This window comes from Barbatula barbatula (genome assembly GCF_947034865.1).
Source record: "Barbatula barbatula genome assembly, chromosome: 4".
Classification (NCBI taxonomy): Eukaryota; Metazoa; Chordata; class Actinopteri; order Cypriniformes; family Nemacheilidae; genus Barbatula; species Barbatula barbatula.
In genome coordinates this window covers 24630286-24649875 of record NC_136768.1, presented here as the reverse complement: position 1 = coordinate 24649875, position 19590 = coordinate 24630286, and the positions used below count along the sequence as shown (strand labels likewise).

At 40.5% G+C, this 19590-nt stretch overlaps 1 protein-coding gene across 1 annotated transcript; it reads right to left on the bottom strand.

Annotated features, from left to right (window-relative positions):
• Positions 1-6679: 6679 nt before the first annotated feature.
• st8sia1 (ST8 alpha-N-acetyl-neuraminide alpha-2,8-sialyltransferase 1) lies at positions 6680-19228 on the bottom strand. The gene is made up of 5 exons (XM_079453951.1): positions 18560-19228; positions 16960-17104; positions 11868-11977; positions 10708-10800; positions 6680-10410 (listed from the first exon to the last, which is right to left on the bottom strand). The coding sequence occupies exons 1-5, from the start codon at positions 18928-18930 to the stop codon at positions 9918-9920; spliced, it is 1212 nt and encodes a 403-aa protein (XP_079310077.1). The 5' UTR covers positions 18931-19228; the 3' UTR covers positions 6680-9917.
• Positions 19229-19590: the final 362 nt, after the last annotated feature.

Sequence of the window (19590 nt, the reverse complement as noted above, 5' to 3'; positions counted from 1 at the left end):
TTTCATGCATGTTTTTCAGACCTAGAGATACACCGATATATCGGACAATAAACAGGATCGGACTGTAACTATCGGCCGATAGTTTTTATACAGTCGATGATCAGGCCCGATATATCCTCTCATTTAAAAGAGGATAGGGAAGTGCAATGAATTTGTTCTCAGCATTTAGAAAATGTTAAGAAAGATCACCAGTTTGATGTTCAATTGTAATGGTCATAATATGAATTTATAATATTCAGAATCTGTATTGGCAAGAGAATCGGCTATCGGTATCGGTGGAGATATTTAGTTTCATTGCAGCTCTATTAAGAGCCCAAGAAACGTCCTGTTAAGATAACGGCCTTACAGTTAACAGTTATACAGACTTTCATGGCCTTGGGACAGACCATTGACCTTCTAACGAAAAAGCTGTGATCTAAACCACAAATCATACAATGACTGCCGTCCACAGTCATTGTAACCAGCATTTTTTCCATTAAATTACTAATAAAATAAGATAACAGTTTGTGCCAACAGAGTAGATTTTAATCATTCACATGATCCAGGGACGGATGTCTGACAGAAGTAAGTCACAAGGAAATAAGTCAAAAGGAAAGTCAAAAGGAATGACAGCGTGACCAAATTGCGTTGATTTGAGTCAGCTGGTTTGAGACGTCTGTAGTGTTCGGAGGCCCTTGCTAGTACTTATGAATGTGTGCCAATGTTCTGGGTGATTTTAGCTCAGAAATCCCAGGGGCTGAGAGGGCGGACAGACATTTTGTTTTGATATATGAATCAGTATGTTATAGCATATTTTAGGTATTTGTCGATTAAAAATGTCATTTTTTCCCACAGCCTTGGTTCACTTCTTGTGACTTGAATAGAGACAGACATTTCCTGACGTGTGTTCCCCGAAATATACGTCACTCAGATATTTGAAGCAATATTAGTGCAAGTAAATGATCACAGCATTTTTATTTTTAGGTGAACTATACTTAAAGCAATAACCTGCATGCAAACATCTGTCTCTGCAGCTGTCTTCACCATCTCTGTGATCGCGATGATGCCAGCTGCCATTTAAAAACAAGGTTTTTATAAATCTCCTGCTATTGAATGGAATTTTGAAAGGACAAACAACCCTTTGTCTGTTAATGAGTCAATTTCAGTGTTTTTGTCTGAGCAGATTCTGCAGATTGACTCTTCTAAACTGCTTCACCTCAAGGCAACTGTCATGAAACAGAGCACAATTGTTGTAGAAATATATGGTTAGCCTAGGGATGTTATAGTGTTACAGTTTTTCTTTTTCAGAGCGCTTCTATAATGACCGGTGTGATCTGATGACATTGTGAGTTTTAGACAGTCCAAAAGGGGCTGGAAAGGTTTAGCTTGGAACTATATATATATATTTTACCAATATTTCCAATAAGACTGAAAAGAAAGGTTAACTCGCTTCCCTCATATCATTGTAAGGAAGAAGGATGGATGTGTCCCACTGAGGTCCTGTATTTTAAGAAACTTTAGTAACGCTATTTGTCAACAATAAGGTAATGCATTAGCTAACATGAACTAACCATGAACAACATTTCTACAGCACTTATTCATGTTAATTCATGTTAATTTCAGCATTTACTAATACATTATTAAAATCGAACGTCGTCAGCATGAACTAACATTAATAACTGTATTAACAGCAACTAACATGGATTTATAAATGCTGAATTACTAAATATTTAGCTAATGTTCGCTAAAACATTTACTATTGTTAACTAATAGCACCTTATTGTAATTGTTAATGAAACTTTTAGTCTTTGCAAAGACTGCGCAACCTAACCCCCCCCAAAAAGACATTAGCTTTGCATTCTCAGTTTCTAAATCAATTTCGTGTTAGCTAATCTTAGATTGCTGACACAGTTCGTGTCCAATTTTAGAAAATGTCTCAAGTTACTGCCGTAACCTCGGTTCCCTGAGGGGAGGAAACAAGACATCCCCTTCTCCGAAGTATACCGAAGCCTTATTGCACAACGGAAATGGAAATGAAAATTGAACTGGCCAATTTCTGTGAAGACGGCATTAAGGGGCGTCGTCACCGCCCCTATATAGTACACCGTCTGGACAGCATAACCTCAGAATCTTTCGACTGCACATTACAGCACAGCGATATGAGCATGCAAACATTGCGTGAAACGCTAGGGGAACTGTAGAGCGAAACAACAGGGCAAGTGTGAAGGAAACCACTTCAGCCAATCAGCATAGCCGCAAGCACAAGCTTTAAGACCATTGCATGCCGCACAAGCGGGAGCCAATCAGAAACGGTTCTATGCTTGGGCAAAATTCTGCTGAAGCAGTGGGTAATGTGATCAGTGAAAAACAGCTCTACATTAGCAGTAGCACCTTACATAGGCTCTACGATGATTGCATACCAAATTCTGCTACAGGATCCAATCAAAACACTCAGAACTCTGGGGAATACCATACCACCATAGTTTGCATAACGCTATGCCACTACATTGAGCAGGATAGCAATATACATAGCAGCGCTATCGACCAGCGCTATATTGGCACACTGCAACCGTGCACACAAAGACATTTACATTAAGGCACTTGGCTGACGCTTTTATCCAAAGCGACTTACATAGCATTATCCTATACATTTTACATAGGTATCTGCAATCCCCTGGGATCCAACACACAACCTTGCTTTGTTAACTCAATGCTCTTACCATTGAGATAAAGGAAAGACAGAGACAACTGTCCAAACATAGAAATCCAGGGGCGCTCAGCCCCAGCCCTATAAGGCAGAGACAGGTGTGGCCAGCTCTGTATATAGCTGTCCCACAAGCAGTACACAGAGCAACGGCAAACATGCGGTACCAACTGTGTAGCAAACGCGAGCTCGAGGGGCTGCTGATTGGGCAGCACAGCTGCAATATCCAGCCACATTTCAAAATAACAATGACGCGATCTGAATCAATTTACATTCAAATTGGACACATGAATCACAGAAAAACGAAGAGGGTGGTCTGGATTTAAACAACATATGGCTCCGTTGGAGTAAATAACCCGTATGACCATCTGTGAACCACCGAAAGGACCTGATATAAGTGTCTGTCTGGATAAGACACAGATATGATAGAACATAACAAAGTGAGGATCTTTTCAGTGGTGACAGGATGATGGGTCAGGTTCGGGACAGGACGGTGACTATCATTCGACATTGAACGAGAAAAAATGGCGAAGCCGTAACTCTGGAACCACTTCCGACACTCGTGAATGTCCGTTCCCAGATGCCACGCTTTCCGCCAACTGCAACCGAGATAAAACCGCTGAAGGAAAGTCAAAACTGGATTGCATAACCGTGCGTAGTGCGCTGCAGTCAATCACATTTCGTAGTAGTGTACAAATATACCAGGCATTCAAACAGAAGTATGATAGGGAACAGCACTGAGAGACTGGGGTGTGAACTCACAATTACACGGTTCTACCAGTTGCCATGCATGCGGGGATGCTTAAAGCTACCCAGATCCGTTGCTCGGTACAGGGGTTTAGCGCTGCGTATACAGGAGCAATGAAAACCCAAAGTGTATCAAGTGTACAACAGGTCACTGCCGTGCCAGGAGCTTGAGGCAAAGAACACTAGGTAGTGTAGGGTGCGCATTTGCGAAGCACAAATTGAACAGCACCAAACCGCACAGTTTCATTCAAGTCAGGATTTTGCTGATATTGCTGAATGTAAAGCTCTTCGTTGTTCTCAGCTGGCTGACGCTTTCTAGGAAATTAATTAAATGGCTTCTTAAAAATGATTAATGGGCCAAATGTGGCTCATTGGCTGCCAGACTAAAAGTCCCGGCTCGGAAAGTGGTTTTATGTAGATCATGATTCTCAAAGGGTGTATTACCATGTGTCGATCATCCCCCACTGATGCTTACAGTGGAACAATGCAGATCTAGATTGCGTGCTGAAGATCAAATATCGATCTGATAACATTTTTGACGAGTGAATTCAGAAAAAGCATCCTGTGACTGTAGAAACAGTATTTTAAAGAAGATTAAAGCTGTACTTTTGCCTCTCTAATACTATTTGTGTTTGATACCCAAAATTGCAGGTTACTGTACGTACTTTTTCAGAAAATCATACCCGAAAGGCAGATATAAATTATCACTATAAGCCAAATCCGGGGATGGAAAGGAGACATTTTTGAACACTGACCAATAAAACATAAATGTTCATTCACTATAGTGATTTGCATGGCCTTTCCCTCGCATTTTCTTTGTTGTTGTGTGCTTTTCAGACCCGGTGAACCTACCTCAAAAATGCACATTAACATTTCAGTTTCTTTTCTAGTCTTTGCAACGCTGTTTGTTCATCTCTGATGTCACAACATTGATACTGTATGTGGTTTTTTATCGTTATTTTGCTGTAGTGTGTGGGTGTGAGAGAGGAAACAAAAACTGTTTGGTTTAACAAATGCCGTTTGGGTCTGAAAATGCAACTTTTATGTGGCCGATTTAAATTGCCTAGACCAGCGGTTCTCATCCTTTGTTGAAGTGCGACCCCCCCCCCTATTTTATTAATATTAAGATAATATCATATTAAAATTGAAAACATTAAAACAACATCAATGTCTCTATTCAATCAGTGGGATGGTTGGGCTTGGATAGAGGATGAGAGGCGGCCCAGTCGTGGCTGAATAGGGCTGAGGAATGAGTCTTCAACCATGAGCTCTGTACTTGTTCTTCAAATACACCAGCGCTGAAAAACCAGTCTCACAGAGATAGGTCGATGCGAATGGAAGAAGTTTTTTCAATGCCATGTCACTCAGTTCTCGATATTCAGCATCTGCCAGTGGTTTTTCCGCAAACCTCTGCTTCAGGCCCGTGTCTGTTGCCATGTCCATCATTGACTCTTTCAATTCAATTGACATTCCTGTCAGTGATGTCGCTGTAAAGGGGTTTCTAATCCACTCTTCAGTTTAAGACATGGCTGAATTGCATTGCCATTTCACTTGAGCCCCGATTACCGGACGCAAACCGGGAGTTTTTCTCCAAAAGAAAGATCCGTACTTCTTCTCGGAGCTCATAGAGACGACTGAGAACTTTTCCTCTGGAAAGCCAACGCACTTCACTGTGAAACAGAAGCTGCTTGTGTTCTGCGCCCATTTCTTGACAGAGAACTTTGACAATCCGTGTGCTTGTTGCGCTCGTTTTTATCGCGTGGACCGCGCGAATGGCTTCATCCATGACTTGTTTCATATCAGGTGGCATTTTTTTAGCAGCAAGGGCTTGTCTGTGTATCATTATTCAATGCGTCCACAACGCAAATAGAGGGACGGCCTGTGCCTTTGTAACCAATCCATTGTGTTTACCAGTCATTGCCCGCACTCCATCAGAGCAAATTCCCACACAGTTCTTCCATGCAATGTCATGTTCACGTACAAATTAATCCAATGTGATTTTATCCAGGTGAATGGATATGGATAAATGGATCCGTATGCTATGTGTAAACGCTTATTTATACCAAAACCAAATCATAGGGTTGAGCCAAACGGATGCTTTTGCACTAATGATAGAATAGGTATAATTCAGGTTGTTAAGAACTTAAAGGGACGGTTTACCCAGAATTAAAATGTTGTCATCATTTATGTACCGTACGTTTATCTCTCATTTTTCTGTGCGACACAAAAACCGATATTTTGACAAATGTTTCTGTGGTTTGTTCGCACAAAAATCCTGTCATCATTTACTCATCCTCGAGTTGTTTCAAAGCTCTTCGTTCTGATGAACAGGGAAAGATATTTGGAAGAATGCTTGTAACCAAACAGTTCTTGCCCACATTTATATATAAGGCTATTCTTGGTGTGCTTCCATCCTATTTATGTTCACTTACTATGAAATAAAGTGCTGGTCATTATTCTCTTGGTTCTCAGGCTGTTGTCTTGCTTTCTGTCCCACATGTCAGTACTGAGCTGGGTAAAAAGGCCTTTGTTTATTCTGCTCCCTTTACATGGAATTTGCTGCAGAACAACTTCAAACTTAGCAAGTTGATTCCTTTGAGTGTTTTTAAGTTAAGAATGAGATGTTTTGAGTTGGACTCCCTCACATGTAAATGTTTTAATTAAGATTTCATTGTAAGTGCAAAACTGTCTTTCAAATTGTTCTATTAATTTATTTGTTTTATTGTGTCTTGTACGTATGTAATGATGTGTTGTAAATTCTGCTGCCTATCTTGGCCAGGTCTCCCTTGCAAAAGAGATTTTTAATCTCAATAGGCTTTTCCTGGTTAAATAAATGATAAATAAAATAAAAATTGACTACCAGAGTTTTCATTTTTGGGTGTTGAACTGTTCCTTTAAGAGTATATATTATTAATATTATAACAAATGTACAGGTATTATACTTGTAAATGCCATCAGTTTTCGTATAACATGTGTTTTTCACCCTTATATTCTGTTTCTTTCTTTGTACAGCTGATTTAACACAAAAATAAAAATCAATGAGTCCCCTGTGGTGTTCAGAGTCTCCAAGGTGACAGCTGGCCTGTGACATTAAAAATGCATTGGACAGGAAATGGATGGATTTACTCCGTGCAATTTAAGATGGAGTGCCACCATAGGACATAGGTCATTTAGAGACATTATTATAAATAGACTGGTGATCAATATGCATAAAAGGAAATATAATTTCAGATCAAAACACACGGAGATACAGACTTTGAACTAATTTAATGTCATTCAGATATACAATTCACACTACACACACTGCGGTAGACTTGTCGACACTGCCTTCCTTATTATTTGACAGCAATGCATTGCTCACTTTTAATGCAAAATTACTATTTTCCTCACTACTGGCATAACCCGGTCGTTACAGGAACAATGTTAAGCCCTGTTCCTGTTTACTGTTAGTAGATCGTGACATGCTCAAGTAAATCTATTGTCCAACTGTTTGAGCAAAGAACCAAATTGGCCAAATTGGACACCAGCACTTTAGGGGAAAACATACTTTAACTAAGATTCAATGTCTTGTGAGCTTCATTGATAGAGTTAACAGTGTATAGTACGTTTGAGGTAAGCTGAGTTTCAGAAGGGAACATACCCTCATATGGCTACGAAACTCAACGGGCAAAACGTAAATATAGATAACAGGTTGTGAGTTTATAACTCAAAATCAGTTTCAAAAACCAATTACATTTCACAGTCGTGCATGCCTACATAACAAACTATAACCTCACTCATTCACAATACTGAACAGCACAAAGGTGCAACAAAATAAAGGTAAATTTGCGTACACCAAAAAATTTTACAATAACAACTGTAGGTTGGTCCTTTTCTAACCGCATGCATCAAACATTTCAACGCCCCCATCCAAAAACATCTTTTTATAAATTCTTTGTATTACCTTTAATAGTTCATGTCATAACAAATCAGTAGTCACTCTACATTAGCAACGCGTCAGTCTTGGTCCCTCATCGTCACTTATCAAAACCATGTGAAATTAAGAGTTTGTAAACGCATCAGTCTTGGTCTCCCGTCATGACTCATCCAAACCACGTGAAGTTAAACGTTTGCGAGCAAAGAAAAATGGTCCAGATCAAAACTTCAAAACCTTAGACCCGGATAAAAATCCTTTGTTTTTCTTTTCAGGAACACATGCATCTGCTTAAGGAGTGTGAAAATGTGTGCACGGACATTTTTGGAGATGCTCGGCACAGGCAAGTGCACACTTTTCCCTAAACTCTATACATGAATCTCATAAAACCTTCCTAAAACATCCCAGGTTCACCATAAGTATATTTTGGCATTGTTCTGTGAAAATTAAGCACATGTACGTAAATGACGCAGTATTATTGAAATATTAAAGAACACATCATGGTGTAGAACCACCTTTAATTTATGCTGACTTAAGCTAAAGATATAATTGTGAAAAACATTCTGGTAATGAGAAATGATGCCAAAATGAGATGTTCGCAACTTTTGATGAGGGTTAAATAAAGCCTGCACATGTTCTGGTGAGATTCACCCATGGGTCTTTGCGAAACATACCCCACACAAGTACATACATTTATTCAGTCTATCAAAATGTTGTTTATAGCTAGCTACTTCAATAATTCTACATCTGGTTTAATGGCACAGATATTTGAAATTTAAACTCGCCTTCAGTAGTGGTGTGTGACCGTAACAGATACACATTAAACAGCTATGCATTTGCGAAGAGGTTACGTCAGCACACTTGCACGGCATACCTTTGCGGCGCTTGCTTCCATCCTATCACCGTGTACCTAAAGCATCGTCTTGTTTGTGATGTTGACACTAAGCTTGAGTCATATTACAACTATCACCTACAGTATTAATACTTAAATCCCTGTGTGCAATTCAATAAAAATATAACAATGCTTAAAAAGAAAGTTACTGGGCAGACTACTAAAAAGCCTGCCGTTACTTTCGGAGAACACACAATTATGGAAACAGTAATGAAATCGGTGATTATTTACATGGACAAGGTGTCCAGCACCTTAGCAGGCAACAAGAGTCTTGCATGTATTTTGTTCCTTCAACCTTGTCACAAGGGCTCACTCCAACCCGCGCTTCTTCAGGTGATTGTTTCGCAGATCACATCCAAAATAAAAACAATGGTAATTGAGAAAACCATAGTCCGCCGGCGATCATAATTCTTCCACTGGCACTGAAAGTTTGAATCCCACTGTTTTTTTCTGTAAATGTCCCCGTAGCCTCCGTAGTTCAATCCCAGGAAACATACTGATAAAAATGTATACGTTGAAAACACTGTAAGCTGCTTTGGACGTAATGCAAATCCTCTTTAGACTCTTTTATGTATAAAATGGGTTGATGTCAAAGATGCATTCCACGGTTTACTTCACTAGCCATTGAATGTTTGAACATGTGAATAATTTAAAGGCAGAATAAAAACATACTGACAGCAATACACGATATTTTAATTAACAAATGTCGCGAGAAGCCGGAGCATATAATCGAACTTGGCTGGTTCGCTATCCCGAAATCACGATATCTACCCTATCAGCCCAAACCAGAAATCTTACCTGCGCCAAGTAAGTTAACATCCCTCCACCTACCCGGCTCCTCTCCATGAACTCGCTTTCTCCAGCAGGACCCGGGGGGGGGTGAGCTCCTAGGTTCGTGCCGTTTCCGAGCTCGGTACACTCACCCCTATCTGGGGGGGGTGTCCCGGGTTCAGAAGGAACCGGCGAGCTTGGAGCCCACTCCCCGGCCAAATACGCATACCTAACCTACCCCGCTATCATTATTATCTGCACAGGCGAACTCATGAAATACCTCGCGGCCTTTAGAAAAAATCTGCAAAGAAAACTACGGCCGTACTCCGTTTACATTCAATGCCCAACTGAATTTCCATTTGGTCAAACAAAACCTGTTTTAACACAGATCTTTGCAAATGTGAAGGCTTCAGGGATGTTCACATTTTTCCTCATGTCTTTCGCAATTTGTTTTATGAAATCAGTGCTTAACATGTACCGACTGAAAACACATGAAAAAGGTCAAAACTTCACGCTCGTTTTCTCATTTCCCGTCAAGACATAGAAGCGGCCCCTCCCCCAAATACAATCTATACATCAAGTAAACAAACAGCCCCTGAGAACAAGGGTCTAACTGCTGGTGGATGCAGCTAAATAGGTCACACTAGACCCCCGCCACCTCCGCTGCAAGATACAACAAGCTTCCGGTGAGCGCATACAATGGAATGGGTATACATGCAGGTGCCTTGGCAATTACGGGCAGGCTGTGTTTGAGGCTGTTTCAGATACATACATGGGGTCAAGCATTTAGACACTGAAGAAAGAGACCCAGCTTTGGGGGTGGGGGCATATTCTCATGCTAATCACAGGAAAGGATGGACACTCGGTTCCTGTGGGAATAAAGGGAGTTGCCCCTGGCAACACTTCCACTCCTATTTTTCCCTCTTCTGCTCCTCCCCCGCCTTTTCACAATGGCCTACACGCATACGCAGCGTGCCGGTCTTGTGCAAGTGCCAGAGCTGCAGGAACTCCTCGGGCATAGCGTGAAATCCAGAAGACGGGAGAATGTTGTCGTAATAATGGTGGCTGACCGGTTGCTCGTCCAGCCCTAAGGAAAACGGCCAGAAACCGTAAGCGGTCACCTCCTCGCACAAGCCTAGCGCGAGGCTCACCAGGAACAGCCCCGTCGACAAGCGTTTGCCGTGGACGCTGCGGCTCTTCCAGAATTGGCCGACGTTTTTGAGGAAGTCGGGGTTGGCGAAGACAACTGTCTGGTCTGAGGCGGTGTCTGCGAGGGCATGGTATGCACGGAGGGAAGGATCAGTACCGGGCCTCATGGAGAACGCTGGCATGTAGATGTAGCTAGAACCGTACGCCTTCATGCTCTCTACGAAGGATTTGCGGGACCAAAGCAGGCTCTGAAAGCTGAAAGATAAACAACGTTTTCATATTAATGACAGCTTCAGTTATGTTTTTCATCAGTTGATGTCGAAGGAATTCCATTGTTTCACTTCCTCTTATATCAATTTCTGGCCCTTCTGTTTTACCCCAAACGTTGTAACAAACTACACCAGAAACCGCCAAGAAAAACTCTTTAGGAACTCTCTGATTACAACATTTGTTTAGTTTGTAATGCTTCTCGATCACAGTGGTTAAGTAGGGCAACATGTCCAGTGAATAAACTGGATTATTCCTAAAAATAATTAGAGGAAGCAGATGTACCTCTTTTCAATGATGCTTGGATTAGCAGTCACCAGGTGTGTTCTGGTACCTACGTCAGCAGTGTACTCTTTGGACAAAGGAGGAAGGTTACATCTAGAGGTAAAAAAATCGAAAGAGATTGGTTGAGAAACAGAAACAGTACAGCAAATGTGAGGTTTTGTAGGTGGTTGCCAGGGTGTTGATAATGCCCCGTTTAGATTTCACAATTACATAATGCACTTTGTACAAGCCGAAAAGCGAAATTGTCAGGAAGTAACATAGTCTGACACTAAAATCTTAGGAAACAGAATCTCAGGAACAGTTCTGCCAAAAATCCGTCATCATTTACTCACCCTCAAGTTGCTGCAAATCTGTATAATGTCTTTGTTCTGATGAACACAGAGAAAGATATTTGGAAGAATGCTTGTAATCCAACAGTTCTTAGCCACCATTGACTACCATACATTTCTTTGTTCTGTTGAACACATAAGAAGATATTTTGAAGAATGTAGGAAAGCAAACAGTTCTGGGGCACTTTTGACTACCATTGTCAATTTTCCTACTATGGGAGTGTTGTGTTCATCAGAAAAATAAACGTTTTGATGCATTTAAACCCGTTGTTGGGGATTCTATGTTTTGACAGATTTGGAACAACCCGAGGTTGAGTAAATGAAGACTTACATTTTTGAGGCACTAAAATGATTAACTAAAAATAAACACAAAACTAACATATATAGCAACAAAATAAATAACCTAATAAATAATAAAAAGACAGAAGCACATAGCAAACACCTAAAAATGAAACAAAACTGAAATATATATAAAAAACTAAATATTGATAAAACTACAAAAACAAAACTATAACAACTCTGGTTGCCAGGGCATTGCTGTGCAGTTTCTACAATGATCAGGGTGGTCTTGTAAATTAAACTGCATGGTGTTTGCTCATTGGCCAAAGAGATATCCTTAAAGCCCTTTGTATTTACAAGGCTTTGTATTTTGCTGAGTCTAGGCCATCCTTCCATGTAGGTTTATGGGATTTTTTTATCTTTTCAAATATAATGTCAGTGTATGTTTCATAACAATACAATCAATGCATGGAAAATGATGGCGATATATTAATCCAAACATTCTAAGGCCTATATAAATGTTGTGAATGGATAATATTGAGTCCGTCTAACCTCATGACAAAGTCAGCCTGGTCAATTTCTCTTCCACACTCGCTGTGTTTTAGGACTCCGCCGTTGCCCACCACCGAACACTTCTTTAGAGGAAACTGCAACGGTGTATCCTAGCAACACAAAAACAGGGGGAGTTACACAAGACAAGCAATAAAGACTCAACACACAGTGCATTTCCATTTGTTTTGTGGATGAATACAGATTGAAATCAAGGTTCTCTCAATACTGAGCTGCTTCAAAGGGGGGGAATCAATAAAGAGCCACTTGGAAAGCATTGGCGGATCTAGGAATTTTTCAAAGCAGGGGCAACATTGGGGCCACGATTTACATTGGGGGGGCCAACAATAATGCACCATTCATTATTCAATTGGCACACTACCAGTTTTCTAAACAAGACAGCGGAGATGAGTTAGAGAATGATCGAGGTTTATTAATGATAAACAGAGATGAGTATAGGTCAGTTAGGAAGCCAACACAACACAAATGTCTGATATACTTAGGGTTTTGAGTTTCAAATACTTTTATTCGTCCCTGAACTATGCAACGCCATTCAACGGCGTAACTTTGTTTTGAAAAGTGGTCGGGACAGAGATGACAAAAACAATACTTTGATCAATTGTTTCTGTAATAACTCGTTGGGAATATTTATCATATATAGTGGGCGGTCCGTCCATTGGCTATACTCTGCTTTTCGACCACAGCTCTCACAGTATTTGGTTCACAAACTGTCATTTGGGAAAGGTCACCCGGCATTACACTTAAAAACAGTTTATTCCTATGCATAAAAATGTCACTTGTTCATTAGTTTACATGTTTTTGTGCCTCGACACTAAAAGCACAAGCAAGCGCCTCGGGTGTGGATGATGCATGTATTTTTATACTGGTCGCTTATCTCAGTCTTCCGCAAAAAGAACTTACTTGTTACGTTTTGTTGTGTGATCACATTATAATACATGACAACAGACATTCAAAGCTTCATTCTGTAATACTCAATAGAAGCTTTGAATGTTAATATTGCGACATTCGGTACAGTCTAGTATGAGCGTTGAAAATGAGCGCTACGGCCATTCTCGTAGTGATAGATTTCAGGGAGTTCTAGTGTTAATCGCTATTCTCGAAGAAAAACCCCATTTAACAATAACGCTGCTAAAAATGACTAACCTCTTAGTTAAGGCTGCCACCATAATGTTTGCCTCTGTTTGAAACATGAAATCGCATGTTGCTTTACGTACCACCAACAGACCATTTCAAGTGCGTTTAATACAAATTTAATTTATGTTAATTTCAATATATTAATTACTTTAAATAAACGATTTGTTGAATTTTGCTGTATGTTAATTTGATTGAATAAGCGATTTGTTGAATGGGTCCTTTAGTTGTGTCGCATTTAAAGAAACCCTTTAGCATCTAGCAGTTGAGCTTGGTATCGCAGTCTAAATTAAAAATATTGGAGAGGCGCGTAACGGTTCTTCTCGTTTTCTCTTGCTTTTTATCAGAAATAATCTACATGCACTCTGAATGTTTATCGGATTTGAAAGTCTCGACGAACCAGAAGTTGCGATCGTTTTTACTTCTGTATGAATGGAATTTCGAATGAGAAAAATAGCTGCCTTTCATCTTTCTCTGCGATTTGATTGGATGTATTAAACAGCCGTTGCATTTTGAAATGGCGGCAGACTGACAGTTGAAGGGGAGGAGTTAACAGATGCAGCGCATAAGCCGTCTAACATACGTCATTTAAGATGGATAATCATTACATTTACATTTACGCATTTGACAGACGCTTTTATCCATCGCGACTTACATTACATTGTACTATACATTTGTTTCTGACTATGTGCAATCCCCTGACCTTTATGTTGCTAGCCAAATGCTCAAACCACTGAGCCAGAGGAAAGCTTACAGGAAGGAAGTGCATTTCCACAAAGGTTTATGAAGGCACACACATTTTTAAAAAGAGAATGACTCAAATGGTTAAACTATTTACAATAAACTCTAGGGTAAGGAGACAGATACACTGATATAGATTTTTGTTTATTTTAAACAAAAAGATGACAGATTGCAGCTCTAAAAAGAGACCGTCTACAGTAAGACAACGTTTTCCCAGAGCTCTCGGTAAACATTCTCTGTAAATCACAGAGTAAGTATACTGGAGTGTAGCGTGGGCATGTGCGGATAGCATGTGTGAGTCCATTAATAATTAGCGTGGGCTTTGAGACGGAGTAGGAGGAACGCTGCGACTGTGAGACGGCAGGGTGCCCGGTCCATGACAGTCAGGAGCCATACGGGTGTCTCAACCATGCCTGTTTATTTTTAGAAGGCAGCGTGCAGGGCTTTGCATCATGGAGAGTGGGGGTGGAAAGAAAAGAAACAGTCCTGCTTCTCTTCAAATTTACATTAAGCACCGGTCGTTGTAGCACATAGCTAAATCTGAGACTTGTTTTAGTAACTGTAAGAAGGAACAGTGATGTGTTTCCAGTCCATTCGCTGCACATTCCACAAACTGAGAACCATCTAAAACGCAAAGCTCTCAAATTCACATTGCATACAAGAGAATATCCTGTTGACTTTCCTCATTCCTATAGACCAGGGGTCGGCAACTGTTCGGTCAAAACTGGCCGAACCAGCAGTTATATCTGGCCAGCGCCAGCAGCATTATTTTGCCTGCAGCTGGTTCTGAAATAGATCCGTCACAATCGCGTCTTTCTGGTGCCGTCTAATATTATATTCCTTGCAAACAGCGACAACTTCGTTGCAGAAAAGACACACCGGCTTTGCGTTCACAAAACTAGGAAGGATGAATGCATCGTTTTCATTCCATTCCTCTTTGCATGCCCTATTTTCGCTGTCAACTTTCCTCTTTAGACTCTTTGATGGAGACATTTTCTCTCTCTATCTAGCTAGCTTAAATAGTAACATGAATAACATGACATTAACATTGAGCAGGAGTTCGGTACCCTGTTGCGTGACAGCTTTTACATTAGCATTTTTTCATGTAAACCACGCCCCGTTCCGAACTAAACGGCAAGCGTGAAAGGCCACCTAAGGGAGACCTCACCCAAAGAGCAGCTCATGCCGATTCGAATGCACTATATGCCGTCATTTTCCTTCATTAAACATTTACGCTATTTTGAATTTTTCTGAAAACCTACTTTTGAACTGCCCCAAGACAGTAGCACCTACTGGTCCAGAGTTATGTTGTTGTGTGTAAAACACGGGTTTGATTCTCAGGGCCAGCAGGTAGTAACTCTTCATCAAAGCAAACATAACTTGAGACTCGCTGATATCTTTGTAGTTCGATTTGTACGTGGTCAAGACATTAAATACATGCATTGAAACTCCTGTCAACCTTGACAGGTGCGTGTTTGTCCTTCATCTAAGAAGAGCTTAACACAGCGCATCCATACTGACGCTTGGTGCAGTTTGCTTTCATCTGCTCACCAGATACTTTACTGCATGCTGTGTTTTTAAAACTGGCTTCCTGTGATTAAAGGAAGCATATGAGTTCTGTATCATATGCCACAGAGAGCTGTAACTTTCAATAAAAGCACGATGCTCGCACTCTGGTTAGCTTGAATCTAGTCTGCGGCCACAAGAGGTTACAATAGAAATGTTAGATGTGCAGTAAACAATTTCTGAGAAACACTGTTGAGAATTTTAACAAACTATTTTGTGAATATTTGCGAAATGTCTGTTTTTGGTGTTTGTTAAAAAAACCTTTGTTTCGCTTGTTTGTATGTATTGTATTGTTAGCTTGGCCTTAGCTACTATACGTCTATCTCATGGCTGTGTTGCAGTCCGTTTGTTATTTTGAGATGCGGAGCAATGACATGTGTTTGTTTGGGTGTCAATTTCAAATATCAACAGCGTATGTCAGAAATGTCTTTGGCTGCGTCCAGATTATAAGCGAGTTTGTCGCTGCAAATCGCAAGGGGTTGGCGGTTAGGTCGCTAGTGGCCGTTCTCTCTAGTGGTTGCCTGAGTAACAACATCCACGGATCTCGTAAGCTCGACCATATTCCTATTGGCTGTCGATCATGAAAGTCGCTATTCATTTGTACCAAGTCCTAGATTGCTCAACTTTGTCGAGTTGCTTGACACACCCCATCCGGTCGCCAACGGTTGCTACAGCTCGTGTCGCCGGAAGTCGCCAGCTCTCCATTGAAATAAACGGGATCATGTCTCTTGTAATGGGAACAAGGGGTTACTTCTCCTCTTATGTAGTGAAAAGGATAACAGATAAGCCTAGTGGCAGGTGTGTCATGCTGGCCTCCCTGCTAATAATAGCTCTGTCTTTGTCTATGACTTACTTGACAATTGTGTAGCTGTTAATATTTCTAGAAAAACAAATAAGCGTGTACCCTTTTCACAGCTAATGTTGCAAAGTTTAATTGGTAGACATTACTGTGGGGGCCTGCTTGTAATCCCGAATTACAAGCAGTGACACGTTTGTAGCAGGGGTTGCAAAAAAAACGCTTTCCGTTCTGTTTTAGTACCTAGTTTGGAGGACAGTATGAAGAATTTGTGTAATCTGTGACGGTTACGGATGCGATAAGGGACGATAGACTGGGATGAAATGTTTCTCTCGATTAGCGTTTGTGTAAAACATGTAAACCAGTAAATGACTAGATGGTTATTCATATATAAACCAGTTTCTTACATTTTCCAAGATATAAAATTACTCATTTAACAATAATATTTATTATTACTTTAACTCTACGTGAACACACATTTTCGAATGTTGAAACACACAGAAGGCATCGTCTACAGTGCCATGGCATTGGGTGCCATTTTGGGAAGGGCATACATGCCCTGAACCCATACAAGTCGAGTGGCGAGTTGCTTTTTTTCTGTAATAAAGCACAATACCGTTTACATTTCTCGAACTATTTGAAAGGTTTATGATCTTTATTTACTGCCAGAACATTATTTTTGTCATGAATTATGAAAACTCCCCAGGAGGGCAGAGCTATTGATCCATCAAAGCAATGGTCTATGCATGTCTACTACTGTGAAACACAGAAATATTTCTACACTACTGCATAAGGTGCAACCTGAAGAGAACTTTATACAAATTTTAAAACAGACAATACCTGAATAAAGAACGGGTACGTCTCATTGTTGACTCTGCGGTAATGGTAAAGTTCCCCGTCGTACCATAAGACTTTCCCAATTGGAGAATTCTCTTTAGTCAAAACAAACATCCTCTTTGGGTCACAGCATTCTGTGAGCAGCTTCCTGCAAAAATGACAAGCATTAAATAGAAATGCTGACAATAAAAAAAAACGCAAATGGGCTTTTGTGGACAGACATTGTCCAAGGTAGTTGCCAAACTGTATGACTGTGTAACAGAAACAGTCTCATTAACATTATTATTTGATTACACAATATGAAACTCTTCTTTGTTTTATTTAAAGTAAAACCATACCCATAGATTTACTATTGACAATAACCATGATATTTATTTGGGTAGTTGACAAATAACCCGCTGTAAATAATGTGGTGTAACCGCAAAAATGTTAACAATATATTATGAAAGCAACAATCCCCAAGAAGTAATGGGTTATAGTGCATTTTATAACAGCTAAGGGGGTTCTAGGCAGGAAATGGTTATTCCATATGGCGATTTACAAATCCCATTATCCTATACATTTTACATAGGTATCTCCAATCCCCTGGGATCCAACCCACAACATTGCGTTGTTAACGCAATGCTCTTACCACCGAGCTACAGGAAAGCAAGGTTTCAAAAAATAAAGTAAATAAAATTATATTTACGCTATGTAACAGTGTCAGCCGTTATAAATCGGGGTATTTTAAAAAGGTTTAGAACTCAGCCATCTGAATCGAGGACAGGACGGACCGTTTTATAATAACGTTTCACGTAGGCTGTAGAGATTAATCTGCATTTGTATTTATTTTTTCCGCTCTCACACCACAGGACACATGTTTGGTTAATGTGTTAACAACCCAGTTAGAAAAATAAACATTTACCATATCAAAACCCTGGCTAATTGTGGTAAGAGATGAATTCTTCTCATGTACTGTTGTAAAATAAGACCAGTAGACGAAGTTAAGGCTTGATGAATTCCAGTCCATTTTCCAGACAACTCTTCCAACTGTACGCTACCATTGGTCCATTTTCCGGGCATGTTTTCCCCCAAATAGTACAATAAGCTAAAGTTATTGATAATAACCATTTGTCTTTAATTCGCCGTATTAAGACGTTCAGTGCTCCTTTGAGGTCGCTGCGGGGACAGATCAGGCACAATCTGCGCATGCGTATACGCTTCATCGTTTTTCAAAAGTGCGACGTTTACAGTAAACGCTCTGCGCGTGTATCCACAGGAGAACCAGATGACGGCAGATACACTTATCGCATCTGCAAAATAACTTAATTACAGCAGACAGACAGACTACTTACACTAGAATGTCATTAACAACTGCTTTCATCTAACTTAAATATTCTTCAAGAAAATGAAGCATGTTTATTTTATAGTACGATTAGTAGGCTAACCACCGTGTTTTTGGCTTAGGCTATTTATCATCATCCATGATTTGACTGTTATGTAAGGGTAAGCATCATTTATATATATATATATATCCATGATTTTGTAATTGTAGTTAAATCAAGGTTCATTTTCGCAGGGGATGTGTGCCAACCCAACGAACAAAGACTTTGAATAACGTTACCTGTACAGATCTATTCCCGTTTGGTTTCGGGTCCACGTTTGTCCCTGACGCAGAACTTCATCCACCATCTCCTTGTCGCTGGGTATCCTGTACACTGGAAAGATGTAGAGCCAGCACAACGCCAGCACCCCCAGAGTGGCCCATACAGACTTGCTCTTGTGACATCTTAAAGACATCATTCCCACGACCCGATCGCACAAATCCCGAACAACTAGTCCAAAAACACGTGCTCGCCACTGACCCGTTATTATATCTGTGCCACCGCCATCATGAGCAAACCATTTGAATTCCGTTATCCTCCTCTTTCCACCATGCGGTCGGAAGAGAGGCCGACAGAGATGCGTTAGTCTCAGAATGCCATTCGTGCGCATCCAAATCCGCGTCTGGTTAGCTCATGTGTACGACCGCAATGTCGAGCGCGTTACAATGGGATGTGGTCGCCATGCATCTCTTTAGTGGTCCAGGTAGATGAATCTCGCGGATTTCAACACGGAATCCAGAGATCTGGGTTAAACATCCGCGTTGAGTTCTAAGACAAACCTTACCGCTGTTTTATTCCGTTATCACCGCATCTCCGCGGCTTATGTATATGTCCCGCTATTCACATTAAAGCGGTGGAGCCTTCCCTCTTTATCGAGCAGCCTCCGATGTAATCTTCTTCTGACCAGTGAGAGACAAAGCTCAGTTTCTTAAGGCTTTAACGCACACAGTTGCCCCCAGTGCATGTTATAGTGCTGCCCTCTTCTGGTCAATGTACACACAATCGTTTGCAGTTATGTTTCAATTGAATACATGCTCACTACATTTTCCGAGGTTTGCACTGTATGTGAAATGAATATCATCACTTGATCTGAGGGTTGTAGGACATTTGCCATACAGTGAACGGTTGGGACGCCCTTAAAGGGTGACACACCGCGAGGGTCCCTAAAGCGAGATGCATTCGAGCAAAATCGACCAGTCCATGTCCTAAAAACAAATACATTTGATATAAATGAATACTTTTCATTTTTTTAGAATCAGTTATAACTACC

What these genes read in the sequence shown, in the direction of transcription:
- st8sia1 (XM_079453951.1), bottom strand. Translation starts at nt 18,930, where the DNA reads ATGCGCACGAATGGCATTCTGAGACTAACGCATCTCTGTCGGCCTCTC. An exon ending in CAGGCTGACTTTGTCATGAG is followed by an intron (nt 10,801 to 11,867) that starts GTTAGACGGACT and finishes TTTTACCTCTAG; the next exon opens with ATGTAACCTTCCTCCTTTGT. An exon ending in CCAAGCATCATTGAAAAGAG is followed by an intron (nt 10,411 to 10,707) that starts GTACATCTGCTT and finishes TTTATCTTTCAG; the next exon opens with CTTTCAGAGCCTGCTTTGGT.